Source organism: Cyprinodon variegatus, unplaced genomic scaffold (genome assembly GCF_000732505.1).
Source record: "Cyprinodon variegatus isolate N-32 unplaced genomic scaffold, C_variegatus-1.0 Scaffold649, whole genome shotgun sequence".
NCBI classification, from domain to species: domain Eukaryota; kingdom Metazoa; phylum Chordata; class Actinopteri; order Cyprinodontiformes; family Cyprinodontidae; genus Cyprinodon; species Cyprinodon variegatus.
Window position 1 is genome coordinate 114451 of NW_015151102.1, and position 16073 is coordinate 130523.

Genomic DNA, 16073 nt, shown 5'->3' on the forward strand with positions numbered 1-16073 from the left:
GCGATAAATTATTATTTTTTTTTGCGATCATTGCACTTGCAAATGCAATGAAATTTGTACTCTCCCAACAATAAAAACTACTTGCCCTGGGCGATTGGGCAATGGTTAACATCGAGCCCTGAAAAGAATAACTAATATGTTGAGCTACGTTCACAGGAACATGAATTTGTCGCTACTTTAACTACAAAATGTTCGTAACAAAATGAGTAGAAACGAATGATTTCACACATTTACCTGCATATCGTCCAACCTCTACCTAAACAGCTGAGCAGCCTTCATCTGCACTCACCAAGACACTGGTGGCCCCGTTGGCAAGGGGCCCGTAGGTGATGTAGGAGTGTCCAGTGATCCAACCGATGTCTGCTGTGCACCAGTAAACGTCGTCGTTCTGATGGTCGAACACTAGTTTAAAGGTGGTGGCAGCATAGAGCAAATATCCGCTCACTGTGTGAAGAACCCCCTGTAGAAAGAAAACAGATAAACAAACTGTATCAGGAAGCTTTCCTCTGATATCAGGGATGGATGGCAGAGGTAGAAATCTTTTTAACTGCATTCCTGATGTTTAGAGTAAAAACAAAGCATCTGTCAGTGGAGAGTTTCCTTACTTTAGGTTTGCCGGTGGAGCCGCTGGTGTAGAGAATGAAGAGAGGATCTTCAGACTCGCACCACTCTGGTTCACACTGGTCTGAAGCCTCCTTCATCAGAGAGTGCCAACACAAGTCCACATCTGGGTTCCAGGGGACCTGGAACAGGAAAAGAAGCACTTAAAAAATAAATAAATAAATAAAAAACCCACAATGTGGATGTGAGCAAAAAAACATGAAATTCAACTTTCCAAAGTTACAAATTAGGTGCAGCTGATTTTTACAGTCTGAAGCACAAACCTTTTAAAGTGGTTAGGCACAGGTTTAAACTGAATCAGTGACTGAGGTTACAAACATTAGTATTCTGTTAGTGAATATCTAAGCTCAGCCACTGATGTTACAACAGAAAAAAAGGATCCAATTAAAAAAAAAAATAATCGCACAACAATCCTTCCTTCAATTACTTTAAGTGAGCTGGTTTGTCATTAGAGGAAAGAACCATCGTTGGTTCCAGAGTTTATGGCTTCATCTCATTTAGCTCTAGTTGTCAAACTCAATAAATCAAGAGGAAAAAGCCCTTCCTTTCTAGATTTAAATCATCCAGTAATGCTGTTGTCATGATCTGTCTTCCCTTGCATGGCACCAGGACTCTGTAGCGCCTTTCAGTCCAGCCATTAGAGGGACTTCTCAAAGTCAGCCTCTCCTTCAATCTGCTAATGGTACAGTCATGTTCTTCCTCCCAGGCTGGGAAAATGAATTTATTGGAATTGCTTTAAAAGGTCGGATGCTAATGAAAAATGAAATTATTGACTCTATGGCCCCATTTCATACCCCTGCATATGCGGAACCTAGAAACCTAGGAAAGAAAAGCTTCTCTCCAATATTCTTCAAAACTGCTTTGCAGATGAATGAGAAGAGCTCGCATTAAACCAAAGTTGTAACTATTTCAGAATGTTTTTCAGAACAAGGAATTAAAAGCGTTACTAAGAAAGGTCAATCTTTTAACCAGAACTGTTTTTTTCTAAGATTTTTTTTTTATTTTGTGGTGATTTACATATTTCCTTATTTAAGGTTTTTTCTTTTTTTCCCACTTTTTCTTAGTAAACCTTATTTATGCCACAGCGACTGGGATAGAAACAAAGGTTGCGAAGCAATACGGTGACTTACGAAAGATTTATAATGGATTCGCTTCCTTTTATTGTGCTTTAGGTTCAGAGTTAAAAAAATAAAAACAGGAAAATGTAAATACAGTATAAAAATAAAGAATGAGGACACACCTGGTTTCCCAAAATATGAATCATAAGTGAAGTGAATGCATAAAATGCATTAGTTTACTATTTAAATTCTAGACATCTTTTCAGCTTGATTGATAAGAGTATTCATTTCCGGTTATTTCGATAATGATGACTTGGACATAATGAAAACCTTAAAAGAAATGTCATTGATTTTGTAAATATTGTAATTTTCTAAGATCACACCATCTAAGCTCAGGCTGCAAACAGAAACTACTTGAATAAAACACCAACGCTGCAAAATCAGTGTAGAGGATATTATTCTGTTAGTGTCTCTGATTGAAACCCCTCATTCAAGGAAAACAAACAACCAATTATTATGTACATCAGGGCATGTTATCTAAAAACAAAAAGCAAAATCAAAGATGACATGAAGGCTTTAAGAGAGGAAGGGTGATTATGGAAATACCTTTGGAACAGGACGCGTTTTCTTTACTTTTCCTGTCCTTTTCTCCTGCTGGATGGGAGGTGAGGGAGTGGAAGGCAAAACAGGAGGAAGGAGAGGTTAAGGAGGGAAAGAAGTTGATCAAAAAGAAACGCATCAACAAAAATCAAAAAGCAGGGACACCAACATCAAATCAAATTATGGTAGATGAAGACTGAGAAGCTTGCAGGACGTAGAAACAAAATATGCAGAAGGAGACAAGTAGGGAGAGGACACAAGAAAGGCTTCAGCCCCTTTATTTCAAAGATATTGGCCCAATAAACTTTCTGATTGCTTCCTCGGTCCAAACATCTCTGTAGACTGTCCTACAGATCTGTCCCCAGAGAAACCTTCTAGTTTCAAACCTGTCAGAGCTCTGAATCAAACCAGCAGCCTCTGCTTCACCTCGTGTTCAATTTGTGTTCTTTACCTCCAGATCTGGACACACTCGCTTGGCAGGAGGAGACTGAGAACCCACAACCCCCTCTGGTTCTTTTGATAAGTGCTTCAGCATGATTGACTTCTTTACTGGAAAACCTCTGCAAAGATGCAAAAAGAAGGCATCACTTTCTCCATTTATCTCCATGAAACAGCATTAATAATACAATCATAGACCTTAATCTGTTTTTTTTTTTTTTAGGATGGGGGAAGGTTACATGATGGATCAGCACAAAGCAGGTGAATCTGAAGTGGAAGGCATTTAACTGGCTGAGCTTAAATGAATCATAGATGACTGGTTTTTATTTTCAGAGATGTTTTTATGGACAAACTGAGCTAAAAACATAGAAAAAAAAATAGGGATGCACAATATAAACGGCCCCCTATCGGTATCGGCCTGTATTGGCCTTAAAACTGAATATCGGACATCGGCCACCCCACCGATATTTAACCCGATATTTGATCAGCTTCTGAGTTTCTAAAGTCTACCGGTAAAAAAAAAAAAAAAATACTACTTCTTCTTCTTCCTCAAAAACTTCTTTTTTAGAGACTTAAAAACTTCTAAAGATGAGGGAAAAAATATTGATACATTAAAATATCACAATATCTTCATATGCTGATATATTGCCATTTAAAAACACCATATCAATCTCTTTTACTAATGAAATATTGCTATATGTCATCGTTATGCTACGAAATCCCCCAAAAATTAACGAAATTTTGCCATATTTTTATATGTTGATATATATTGATGCGGTATCGATCTATTTTACTAACAAAATCTCACAAGAATTTGCAAAATATCACGAGAGTTTGTAACAGAACGATGAAATTTTACGAGATTTTGAAAGTAAAATAGATCGATACCGCGTTTTTAAAAATTAATTTGATATCAGCATATGAAAATATATTTGAGTATATTATTTTTCGAAGTGTCAGAAATGGATAACAAAACTGCTATTTTCAATGACTACTTATTTTTGTCCAGCTTTAACATCGGTATCGATATCGGTTATCGGCTACATGAGTTTTAAAATATCGGCATATCGGATATTGGCCAAAATCCCAACATCGTGCATCCCTAAAAAAATGTATCTTGTGGCATACAATTGTATCTACAGATTATTTTTATCATTATTCTTTTTTAAACACTTCATTGCTCACACAGGAGACAACCATAATGGTTGTATATTTTGGGGATAAATGATATAAAAACAAATGTGATAAAAGAGTAAAGAGAAGGCAATGCTCTTAACATTGAGCTTTGATGGGTGTGGTTAGCCAATATCCAGAGGAAACGCAAGTCATCTGTTACGGCATGGACCGAGTCTAATAGGTTATCATCAAAGAAGTGGATGTATCTCAAAAATGTAAAGCTGCATCCATTATATAGGGTAGAAAGCAAAAGTCTAGGTAATATATCTAAATGAAACCTTTTGTTTTCCTGTTGTAAAAACCCTTTTATCTTGAATTTAAATCACTTCAGTTTTGATAATAAATGTAAATAAAGACAATATCAGACTACTATCATAAAATGTATTATTTTATGGAGAAATTAGCCCCGTTTCTCTCAATATGACTAACTATGTGCTGTTTCATCCTCTGACATGGGAGCTGGCTCGGAGCTCATCTGCCTGGCTCTAGATAAGTAATTTTTTCTTAAAATAAATGCATTTGTTCTTGAATTGAGGAGGTAAAAGAGACATTTTGGCAATGGAACAAGACAATTTACACTTAAAATAAGAAAACACAATTGCATTGTATTATTTCAAGTGCATATTTTCCAATTATCCTATTTTAAGAGTAAAAATACTCATTCCCTTGGCAAACTATCTTATTTATCTACTTAGAATAAGGATAAATACACTTAATTTAAGAAATTTTTACTTATTTCTAGATCGTTTTTGCAGTGACAGGTCTGCCTGTGTATGCATGCTTGGTGTGATGGATTGCTGTCGAGTCATTGAATCGATCAGCTGGTTTTCCTTAGATAGAAAACTTTGAAGTAATCGAACTGTATGAGCTAATTAATTTCTCTCTGTGAGATGCCTTGAGATAACGTGTTGTGAATTGGTGCTATATAAATAAACTGAACTGAATTAAGTTTTCTGCTCCATTTACATGGACCAGCAGGTCTGTTGCTGAATGTTTTGAAGGTTTCTCTGTCATATACCTCTCTGCAGCTGCCAACAATGGCCAGAACTCTTGTAAAAGAGATTATCTGTCTTTATTGGATATCCTTAGTAAAATAAAGGTTAATATACATTGTTTTTTTACAGGACAACTAAGGGTGTGGCTCAGAGCTCACCAGTCTTGCTATGATGGCTAAAAGGAGGGCACTTAAGTCCTGTAAATGCTTTGTGCATCTTTTAACAGCTTATATTGGTTTAAGGGATTTGCTAAACAGATCTTTGTCCAAAAGTCCATCAATCCTGCATAAAACGTGTAACCAGCATTGGCCTATATTTATAAATCATTTACTATGTTGTGAATTTTACTGCTTCAACCATTCCTTCATGTACCGCTTTGTTTTACATAATTTTGAAGGTGTTCATTTTCAGTGGGAGTTTCTTATCTATGCATTGGAAACTAGCCTCAGGTTTCAATCAGTCATATTTACAAAAAATGTGTTCATCAGTATGCACTGTACACAGTTTAAATATATAAATCATAGGCAATAGTTTTTTTTTGGTCACCTATATGTTTTCTAGCCCCCTCTTCTCTGTGATCTACTGAAAATTTGCACATATTCAGAGAGTCATCAGGGCAACCAGCCACTTTCTCCCCCGGTGCTTTAAAATGTAAGTTAACCCAAAGAGTTTGAGAATTTGCTGTGGCTGCCTTGTATCGCTCTTTAATTTATGTTTTAAAGGTTTCTCTCTGACCTCTCTCCTGTGTTGCTCAGTCTTCATGATGCAAATTGGTTAAAAATAATCAGAGAAAAAAAAAAAACAAACAAACAAACTCTATACTCCTAAAGCAAAGCTAGACTTAAAGAGTAAACAGGTGAGCTTTTGTTATTTTTAAGACGTCATCTGAGAGCTCATTTAAATAAATCAGAGTAAAGGACTGAATGTAAGTTTTGTGTTGGTCACTCAGATAAAATCCAAATTAAATACAGTAACTTTTGTGGAAATTAAAGAAAAATCAGGCAGTTCAAAATTTTCTTTAATATGTATCTTTACAATGAGGCTATTTCTCAGTTACTGTGCTCATCAGGTCTGTAAACCCCTGAAAGAATATTGTAGAGTTGTAGTTATTGTTAAATGAAAGAATGCTATAGACAAAAAAAAGTATTTTGTAAAAAAATTTAGGATGAAATGTGCATCAATTGAATGCATTTCAGCTCTTGGTGGCTTGGTTTGTGTCTGTCAGCAAGTGGTATATCTGTATATGTGTGTGTCTGTATGTGTGTGTGTGTGTGTGTGTGTGTGTGGGAGGGGGGGAGATAAGGGTATTTGAAGCTTACTTGTCTCTACATTTCTGCAGTGCTTCATCAGCTAAGAGCTTCAGGTTGATCAGCTTATCTCCTCGATAGAAACCATCTGAACAGCAAAAAAAAAAAGAAAGAAGATTTATGCATCATTTGGAGCAGCAGAACAGAAACCTTCAAATATGGATCAAATATAACCGAATGCTGCAGTCTTGGAGAAAGGGCTCTTTTTCAACATTTAAACTACTTTGAATTGTCCTTTCACTGAAATGTGTTATTTAAATAAAAATGACCTTGCTAAGGCAGACTGTTTTGCATGTTATGGTAGTTAGGCACTATTCAGTGTTTCTTTTTTTTTTTTTATCGCTCTAAGGGTGCCTTATTTTCACTCAATGGCTGATATTTCTAAAGAAGCTGCCGATTCCATCTTTCAGTATCCAACTTAATTAATTTTTGGATTCGTTTTAATCATTTCTTTCTACAAAACATGAAAGTCTGTTGGGTGTGAACTCTTTTCTTTGCAATAAAAAGATCCACTGCCCTGAAGAATGAAGATATATTAAATTCAAAGGCAGGCCATCAGCTTGTTGGATTAAGGTTTTCATCCACAGACTAATCTGTCCAACAGGACTGATTACAGACTCAGGATCATCTCCCAATCAGCTCCTTGCACCAATCACACCAACTGAAGAGGTGATAAAGTTTTGCATTATGCAAGAACCAAACAGGCAGCCACTAACGCATGTTTTGGCCAGAGCTCCAGAAACTGGTTTCTTAGAGATGAAACTGACCTGCAGTGATGAGCAGAGAGCACTGAGAGTCAATGATCCTCTCACACAAAGACTCGGCGGAGAAACCTGCAAACTGGGCACAGTGGTGGACAAGGCGTTCATATGCATGCATGGATAAAATAAAGGATAGCTTCACATACGCTGTCCTCTAACTCACCACGATGGAGTGAACAGCACCGATACGGACACACGCCAACATGGCAACCACCAGCTCAACCACCATTGGCATGTAGATGGACACGCGGTCCCCCTTTTTCACTCCTGCGTCCAGGAACAGAGTCAAGAAGTGGTAAAAGGAAGCAGTTGAGTCATTATTCAGTTATGTGTCAAAACTCAGATGTTTGAGCCTATTTCCAAATTTAACAATCAGATTTTACAGTTTTTTTTTTTAACAAATATGGAGAAGCGGATGAAAACAATATGATTGTGAGGAAAAGTCCTGAGATACTAATATGTCCATGTTCTCCAACAAAAACATCTTCCTATTAAATTTCAGGCTTGTCCAGGGCTGCACAGAAACCCTGAATGTGTAGAGAACAGTAGCTCTTCCAAGCTGGTCAACAGTGAGGTTCATTTCCAGAGTGGCTCTAAACACAGGGGCCTCTCAATAGTAGGGGCCAGTCTAATCTCCAGCTCTTTTCTTTACACCAGCTTCTGCAGCTTATTTGGAGATGAGGCTGTAAAATACTGTTACTCTGTTGAAAGCATGTGATTTCATCATCTATGAGCATACAGAGAGTTTAGTAAATTTCCTCATCTATGGGTTTACATGAGGCTCTGTGCAGATGTGTAAACTAGTGTAGCAACTCCACAACATTAGCTACGTCTAAAGAAAGTAAGGCTGCGTGAAGAAAAAGGGTTTTAAAACATGTGAAATGTAAAAATAATACAGAGCAACTACAAAAATTGGTGCCCATCTTATTTTACAATAAGATTAAAAAAAAAAAACACCTGGAATTCCTCAAGGCTAAGATCTTGGGACACTTTACTTCAATATCTACATGCATCTGTTAGATCAGATAAAAGAGAATTAAGATATCTCTCACCATATGTGAACTTCACATTTCTTTGGGTAGATATTAAATGTCTGAGTTTTTGTGTTGAGACTGTATTTTCTGCAGCTCTATGCAGAAAAAAAATATTTTTTTTCTATATGAGAAGTTAGAAATGAATTTAATTAGACTCTGCGAGGCTTTACAGTTTATAAAAATATATAAAAAAAATGTGTAATTCCGATAACCCCAAGAGTTAAGTTGGTAACATGACTTACTTTTTTATTTTGTTTATGTATTCTCTGTGATGATCACCGCTTTCATAAGTTCTCCAGATGCGGTGTTTAAAGTAAGGCTAAATGGCTAAAGATTTTTCTTTGAAAATAAAAATATAATACATAAAACTTCATGGATGGGAGACTAACTTACCCTGGGATTTTAATACATTAGCAAACTGGCAGACCTTCTGCAGCAGTTCTCTGTAGGTCACAGTCAGGTCATCACCAGGCTCATTACCTTCCCTGGAATAAGAGACAATTTGTTATGAAGAATCCCACTGGTTTAGTTTCTTATAACAAAAAAAAATATAAGGACAAGAATTAAGGATTATAGAAAAAGGACCTGTGAATATTATACTAAAGGTGCATTACATTAAAGGTGACTGATCTCCAACTATATATAGTAGGTTTTGAGCTTAGCCTAATGAATACATGAGACTAAGGCCAGATGACATGGTGAATAACCTCTAATATATCAAGTTTGGTTGGTTCAATATAATAAAAATAATTGTACTTTATTTTCCTTTTACCTTCTTTTACTATTAATTTGATCTATTTTATTGCTCTGTCACATTTTATTGTTTTTATTCTTTGTTTGTTGTTATATATTTAGCTTTATTAACTCACTGTAAGTTTTTTCTTCCGTATTTCTTTATCGTTTTGTTATCCATGATGCACACCACTTTGTTTCACTTTGGCTGTTGTAAAGTGCTTTATAGATAAATCTAATGATGCTGATAATGATATTATAAATAAAAAAATAAAAGCCTCAGAATGACTGCCAACAATTCCCTTCAATCCTTTTCTGTTGCTTTTCTATTTAACACAGTTCTATGTTGGTTCCATATAGAAGATCTGACCTTGAAAACTGGAAATTTTACAAAGACCAATGATTAAATGAGAAATGTAACAGATTCTAAACTATTTTTAACCTGTAACAGAGGGAAAAGTGTTAAAGACTGAGACATGTTCAGATAACCCTAGGAAGAAAAAAAAAGCATCTTTAAATGGTTGAGGATTTTAATTGAGAGAGTAGAACAGGGTGTTCTGGTTAGTCGCTCTAAAGTTAAACTGAGAGTTTGAACTGGTTACTCTGGTTAGAGTGTGTCACGGTCAATTACAAAAACTTCAGTTGTGCAACATGACTCGTCTAAACGTTCCACTTTTTCACAATCGGGTTCATCTTAAAGTTTTCAGGAAGACAGCAGACGCCTCCTTGTAGGCTTCTGTGTTGTGATCAGGACCTCTGCAGGGATCCTGAAAGAACTTAGCAGGTATAAAAGCTGAATGGATAGTTGGAAGAGAGAAGATCTGGTCCATCAGGTTGTCAGGAGTCAAATCAGAGAGGTTAGAAAGCCTGGATACTGCATAGATGTTTTGTCTGACCTTTTTCAGGGTTTATTCTGTTTGTTTGGTCTGGATCAAATGTGACTTATCAAAGCAACATGTGTGATAATGTTTGCCGCCATTGGTGAGAACTCTGTCGGGACAGAGTACATACCTAGGAAGCACCTCCAGTTTACATAGTTTTCCTTTCATTCCAACTGAAAAATCCCTGAGTGACAGCAGCAGTTCATTCAATGTAGATTTTGAATAATTCCCTTTCCAGTATTGGAATGGCACGAAGAATGCATTACACATGTAGGAGATTTGCAGTATACTAGCACCAGTGTTGTTTAGAACCAGATGGCAGATCCGGTATGATTTAGTTACGCTAAGTCCAAAGAGACATTTGGTTTTTGTATTTATTTCAGAACGATTTGCATATAGACCTGAAGTGAACTGCATAAAAAAGGTCTATACCAAGGTGAGAAAAATCCTGGTCCTGCAGATCAAAGCTGACAGGTGTGAATACACCCTTAGAATCAGAACCTGTTGAGATGTAGATCAAGGTGTGGTTCCAAGAAAAAAAAAAAGGATTTGTGAACGGGTTCCAACTTCCCTCCTGTGAACTGTTTACCCCTGGCTGTGTAGAACTATGGAGGAAGTCCAGAGAGTTGGACTGTCAACCTCATGTCTCTTTCGCGGTAAAAAAAATAAACTTCCAGTATCTTGGTGACTTGTTCTGGAGTGATGGCCGGATGGACTGACTTCAGCTCTGTCATCAGTACTGAAGGGGTTGTTCTGGTCTGTAGTGGTTGTGAAAAAATGGGTCAGAGGTAAAACATTTGTTAAGTTCCAACTGTAACCTTTGTAACCCAAAGAAGTCCAAGCGAGCTTCCTTCACAGGAGAGTCAGACTCTGCCTCAGAGATATGGGATGAGCTCCATCAGACACCTATACACTGAAAGAAGCTGAAGGGCTTCAAATTGCAATCAGTAATCTTTCACTTGGTACAAGATCCTTTCATAGTGAAGAAAAAGAAATGGTGATCGTCACCAGGGAGAGGGATGTGGAGGTCCCTTCCTGTCTTTCCTGCGACCTGATTTGGGTTAAGCAGGAGACAATGTTTGGAGGATGAAGGCACTGCATCTCTTACAGAGCCAGTGTGGTGATCCCACCATCATTAGTAGATAAAAAAACAGCAATCAATGGTCATCATTCAGGAGTTGTTCTGTAGGTGAACATCATCACCTTCACTACAAAGTTGGAGGTAGGTTTGGGTAGTTTCTCCCTCATTTCAAAACAGTTTATTATCATTATTCAGCATCCCATTAATCTATTTTTGAAACAATTAAAAAAACTTAAAACAATAGATGTTTATATTTTAAGACAAAGCATAAGATTATCATCGGATGAGGCCCACAGAACTTCCTACTAACCAGAAGAAGGCGATTTTATCACCGAGTTTCTTTTCATGGACGTTGCGGTCGAGCAGGTTGTAGCAGATGTTTGTGGTGGCTCCTTCCATACACTTGATGAAGATTTCTCCTTTGGTAACATCGAAGTTGTAGTCCAGGAACCGCCCTGTGTGTTTGGTCTTCCAGAAGAAGTCTTTAGCAATGGCGCCCCAGAACTCTAGTGAAGAGAAACGGGGTAGTTAGAAAAAAGCCCATCTGCCCTTCATGACGTTTCTAAGTAATCTATATTAAAAAAAAGACAAAATTACATATTGATAATAACAAAATTGGGTAAAAATACCAATTTTGGGGGTTTTTCTGTTGTTGAGCAAACATTCCCTAATTAACCTCTGACTAAAAAGGAGGTAGAACAGTTCTGCTCCCGTTTCAGCATGGATATCTGTTTTTTAGACTCTTAATGAGTCCAACGATTAACCTCTACTATCTTATAAGAGTACAGAATGATTTACAACTTTACTTTTAACAGACTATTTGCATTACATCAGAGCTTGGAGGAAATCAAATGTGTTTGGGCTGAGCTAAATGATCCCTCGAAAAGGGTTATGATTACGGTTGTAAGTTTATGATACTTTCCTAGCAGGATGCAGCTACAACTCAGTACTATTTGCTACAAACTGGGCCAAACTCCTTCTCTTCCTGCAATTATCTGCACTGTAAATGTCCGCACAGTAGTAAACCGTGTGCTTCAATAAAGCGTATTGTCTTTATGTCTGGCTTATGACTGCAAATCAAACTGCCTTTAGTGAAGATAAGACACACGGAACCTTTAAGCTCTGGAAGCTCTTACCAGGAAGTAACTCGGTGAAAAAATACAAATAAAAAAAAGGACAATTTCTTGTGTCCCATAGTTCAGACTAAGATTAGGATAAAACCGCAACAGCAGGAAAATAAGAAGTTTATATAGATGATCACACTAGTTGTATTTTTAAATGAAAAAGCATCATAAAGTTTAATTCTGGTGGGAAATTAAACGTTTAGCAAGGCAAGATCACAAGCGAGCACTACAGGGTCACACTACAGGTTTGCAGGAGGAAGGGTGGATGGATTGTGCAACTCCAAAATGATGAAACAAGTTGGTATTAAGGTCTCCTCAGCAGGTCACCATCAATAGTTCCTTTAGTGTAATGCAAAGACAACTAAGTCATTATAACTGGTGAAGAAATAATCCAGCTTTTGATCTTAAATACTAGAATATTACTCAATTATAGCACATATCTTTTTACATGGGCCAAGCTTTAAATGTGGCCCTCACAGTAACTAAAGTCTGTAAGTAAGAGGATGGAAAGATAAATATTACATGTATGTATGCAGGGCTGCAACAAACAATCATTTTGCTAATTGATTAATCTGTTGATTTTTTGATTAATTATCAGATAGCAAAAGGTTCCGTAAAGAATTTTTACCAGAACTTAAAACCAGGGGAAACAAGTTTTTTTTTTCCTTTTTTATCTTGAATGTAAAAAGTTTTTTTTTTGTTTTTTTTTTACAACTTTGGTATAATTACTTGTCTGAGTGGTCTGCTCTGTCAGCGAAAGGCATGTTTTAGAGTATTTAGACTCCAGTTAACAATCAAATGCTAAATTAGTTGATTATTTCTAGAATTGACAAATCCGATGAATCGTTTCAGCCCTAGATGTATGAGAGGAACAATTCAGTTTATTTCTATAGTGCCAATTCACAACACATGTCATCTCAAGGCACTTTACAGTTCAACCAGATCATGCAGTCAAATTGATTTTCTATCTAAGGAAAACCAGTTGATTGCATCGAATCATTGACTCTAAGGCAATCCCTCACACTAAGCATGCTTGTAGCAACAGTGGAGAGGAAAAACTCCCTTTTAACAGGAAGAAACCTCCAGCAGAACCAGGCTCAGTGTGAGTGGCCGACTGGGGTTCAAGGAGACAGAAGCAGAGATACAAAAAGCAAGTGTAAAAAGCGGCCTCGTCCAGGAACAATGAAATAAAAGGATGGACTGATGGATAAATTGTTGGATGTAGAAATTATTTAGAAAAAAAAAAACTTTGTTTTTAAACTTTTATTTTTCTAAGCATAATTTGTTTTTTCAGGGATGTATAATTATCTAGTGAATATCTGGATCAACCCAGGGGGTAAACTATCCATATTGTAATGGGGTCTATTATGCAACAGGAAACATAAACCTATGCATAAAATCCCAAACCCTCCAATTCTATTTTATTTATTTTTTTCTAAAGTAATGGAAGCTGCATTTCCTCATAAATCATCTTTTGCTGAGTTTGAACTTTGGCTGCCATGTTTTGCTCCATTGGGAATATTTGCTACTGCAAAATCTGACAAATTCCTGGAGAAACTCCAATATTTCACAGATACTATGTAGCAACAGAGCAACGCGGATGCATTGCTGGGTGTGGAGACGCAATTCACCAGGTTACGACACGTCTATCCCTATGTTTTATATCTTTTATACTTCCTCAAGTAGCCATTTACTGCCTCTAACACCAAATGCTGCTTTATGTTAATAAAATAGGGCAAAGGACTCACCATCTGGATTCTCTATAGAGTTGATGTAGAGCTCTTTGTATCGCTCAAAGCTGGGGATGTGAGACTCTTTCTTTAGGTCCTCATTGCAGTGGAAGACGTCCTCCTTCGGGGCTTGATCGGGAATCATGTTTCTCCAGGGTTAATCCAAACACAAGCCAAAGTATGGACAGCTCAGCCTGATGTTTCTAATAGAGTCCTCTACGGCAACCTAAGGACCAAATTTAAGCAACCTACTTTGTTGTTTAATTCGTAGAAAGCAACTGGATTTGATTCCTCAGTTCTTTAACTCATCTGATGAACTGTCAAATCTCGCGCGAATGGCAAATATTCGAAAAAGCTAACTGCAGATTTCATTCAGACTTCCTTGTTCTGTAGGGTGATTTATTACGCCTTTTATTTAAACCTGGCGTAAAAGAAAATATTTATAAATAGACCCAAAACGTGCCGTTGGATGTATAAAACGACGTCCAGGTCAGCTGTGGCGCAGCAGCCGCGTCTGGTCACTCCTGGTTGAAGACAGACGTGAAACGGTTTGACACCCGCGAAGCTAACAAGCTAAGCTAAGGAGAAAAAGAAGTCAAGGTTCGCTTCATCCGCCAAATGTTCTGTTCTACACGTACCGAACCCAGTTATGTGTAATTATCAGATAAGCCCATGCTTTCATCCAGCATAGTTCTATACAACGGTAATAAAGTGTTTTTAGCCGTAGAGCTAACTCTTTGTGCGCCTCTTGACTGTTTATTGTAAGTGTGTGTGCTGCTGCTGGACGGTTTGGCTCCGAGCCAGAGCCAATCAGAATTCAGGGTGTGTTCACGTGTCCCTGGTGACAGCTCGGAATTTACTGTTTGACATATGCATATATTAAATGCGAAAACGCTTTATTTGTAGCTAAACAGTACATATTTAAAATGTTTTGGTACAATTTAAATCTTAAAAGACTATTTAATATATACTGTCAAGATATCAGTCGAGTTTTCCTTGAAATCCCCAACAGCGTCATGAAAGTGAAAAGGTCTAACGGTGCGTTTGGGTCAAATCTGAGGTCGAAACTTGGATCAGGTTATACAGTGGCACGCCCTAAACCAGTGCATGACAATACAAATAGGAACATTTTATTTAAAAGTATCAGATTAGTTGTTTAAAGTTCCATCTCCATTAACAATTACAAAAAATTTATAAAATTTCCATGCTTTTATAAAAGCATTATGTTTAGTGTTTATAAAGTTTTAGTATTACTTTTGAAAGTCTATTTACAGGGAGGTGATCTTCAGGGCCACTCTCCGGGCTTTTAGGGCCCCTTAAAAGATTTCCTCGAGGACTTCTATATTTGGCTGCATCTAATTGTTACATTAAAACATACCAACTTCCTTTCCTCTGTTGAATAAAAGCATCCCAACTCTGCCACCAAGATGTGTTAAACATTTCTACATGTCAAGCTCATTTTAACTATAGTACCTCCAAGAGGACAAAATGGAAAACAAGACAATATAGGAGTATTTTTTTCCAAAAATATTTTGATAAAACTGATATTTTGCCGTTATTTGAGCATGACCTGCCTAAATTAGACATCCAGCAGCACTGCTATTGCATCTATGATTTAAGATTTAGGTCATTTAGGACTCATACATAAGTTTTACTTAGGGAAACTATCTTTAAATCACTATATAAGGATTATTAAAGGATAAAAGAGATCAATTTTCATTTTTTTTCCAAAGAACCCCCCTGAAAAATGTTTTTTAGCCCTTCCTAAAAAACAGAACAGCATAAATCAAAGGCAACCTTTGACAATGAAATACTGTTTTATTGTTTGTACAAAAAGCATTTTTAAAAGATCCAACTTCAGCAGAGATTAACAATTATCATCAGAGAGAGGCCTGATGCAAAGGAGAGGGAAGAAGTCAGGTGGCCCTGGGCTCACAGTGTAAAACAACTAATCAGCTCTGATTGTTGAGAACACAAAGGTCTGGGGTAGGTACCAGCAAAACCTTTAAAGCCACTTCTTTCTGCTCAGGAATTTTTAATGAAAAACCCAAACTCTGATCTGCTACAACAGGCATTTGGAAGATGTGGATCTGTCCTCACCAGCAGGAATATATGTGAGCTTTAAAAGCTAAGGATCAATGAGAGCAGAAAGTCTCAACAAGCAGGAGCACTTTCAGGTTTGGGTAAAGAAAAAAAAAAATCCACCACAATTTAAAGTAGGGAGAACTCGACATGCAGCTCAAAACAAAGAAAAAACTCAAACTGACAAAGTAGAAAACATTCGGAGAATTTCCAGCAGTAAGAGCAGCTCACATTAGCACTTGGATGATTTGGTACAAAGGCCACAGTGTAAAACATTGCATCACAAAGAGCACTTCTGACGAGTCTCCCTTCTGTCGGTTTCAGGTATTTAAGGACTTGAGAAAGTCACAGTGACAAGCAGGACAGGTTTGTTCTACCGACTCTGGCACTATGTCTGCACCTCTGCTTAGAAATGGCTAATTAAAAACAGCCACTATTGCCGTTTTAAATACA

The 16073-nt window shown here is 37.1% G+C and overlaps 1 protein-coding gene across 4 annotated transcripts in view; it reads right to left on the reverse strand.

Annotated features, from left to right (window-relative positions):
• acss2 (acyl-CoA synthetase short-chain family member 2) overlaps positions 1-14311 on the reverse strand; it is a 23591-nt gene extending 9280 nt beyond the window's left edge. The window contains exons 1-10 of one of the 4 annotated variants that reach the window (XM_015393584.1): positions 13557-14310; positions 10995-11190; positions 8384-8475; positions 7120-7223; positions 6963-7035; positions 6208-6283; positions 2731-2839; positions 2286-2330; positions 606-743; positions 290-460 (exon numbers count right to left, since the gene is read on the reverse strand). In XM_015393584.1, the coding sequence (XP_015249070.1) occupies positions 290-460; positions 606-743; positions 2286-2330; positions 2731-2839; positions 6208-6283; positions 6963-7035; positions 7120-7223; positions 8384-8475; positions 10995-11190; positions 13557-13683 (1131 nt within the window). In that variant the 5' untranslated portion in view covers positions 13684-14310. Of the gene's footprint in view, positions 1-289; positions 461-605; positions 744-2285; positions 2334-2730; positions 2840-6207; positions 6284-6962; positions 7036-7119; positions 7224-8383; positions 8476-10994; positions 11191-13556 lie in introns of those variants that run through there. The other 3 variants (XM_015393583.1, XM_015393585.1, XM_015393582.1) reach the window with 3 other exon arrangements.
• Positions 14312-16073: the final 1762 nt, after the last annotated feature.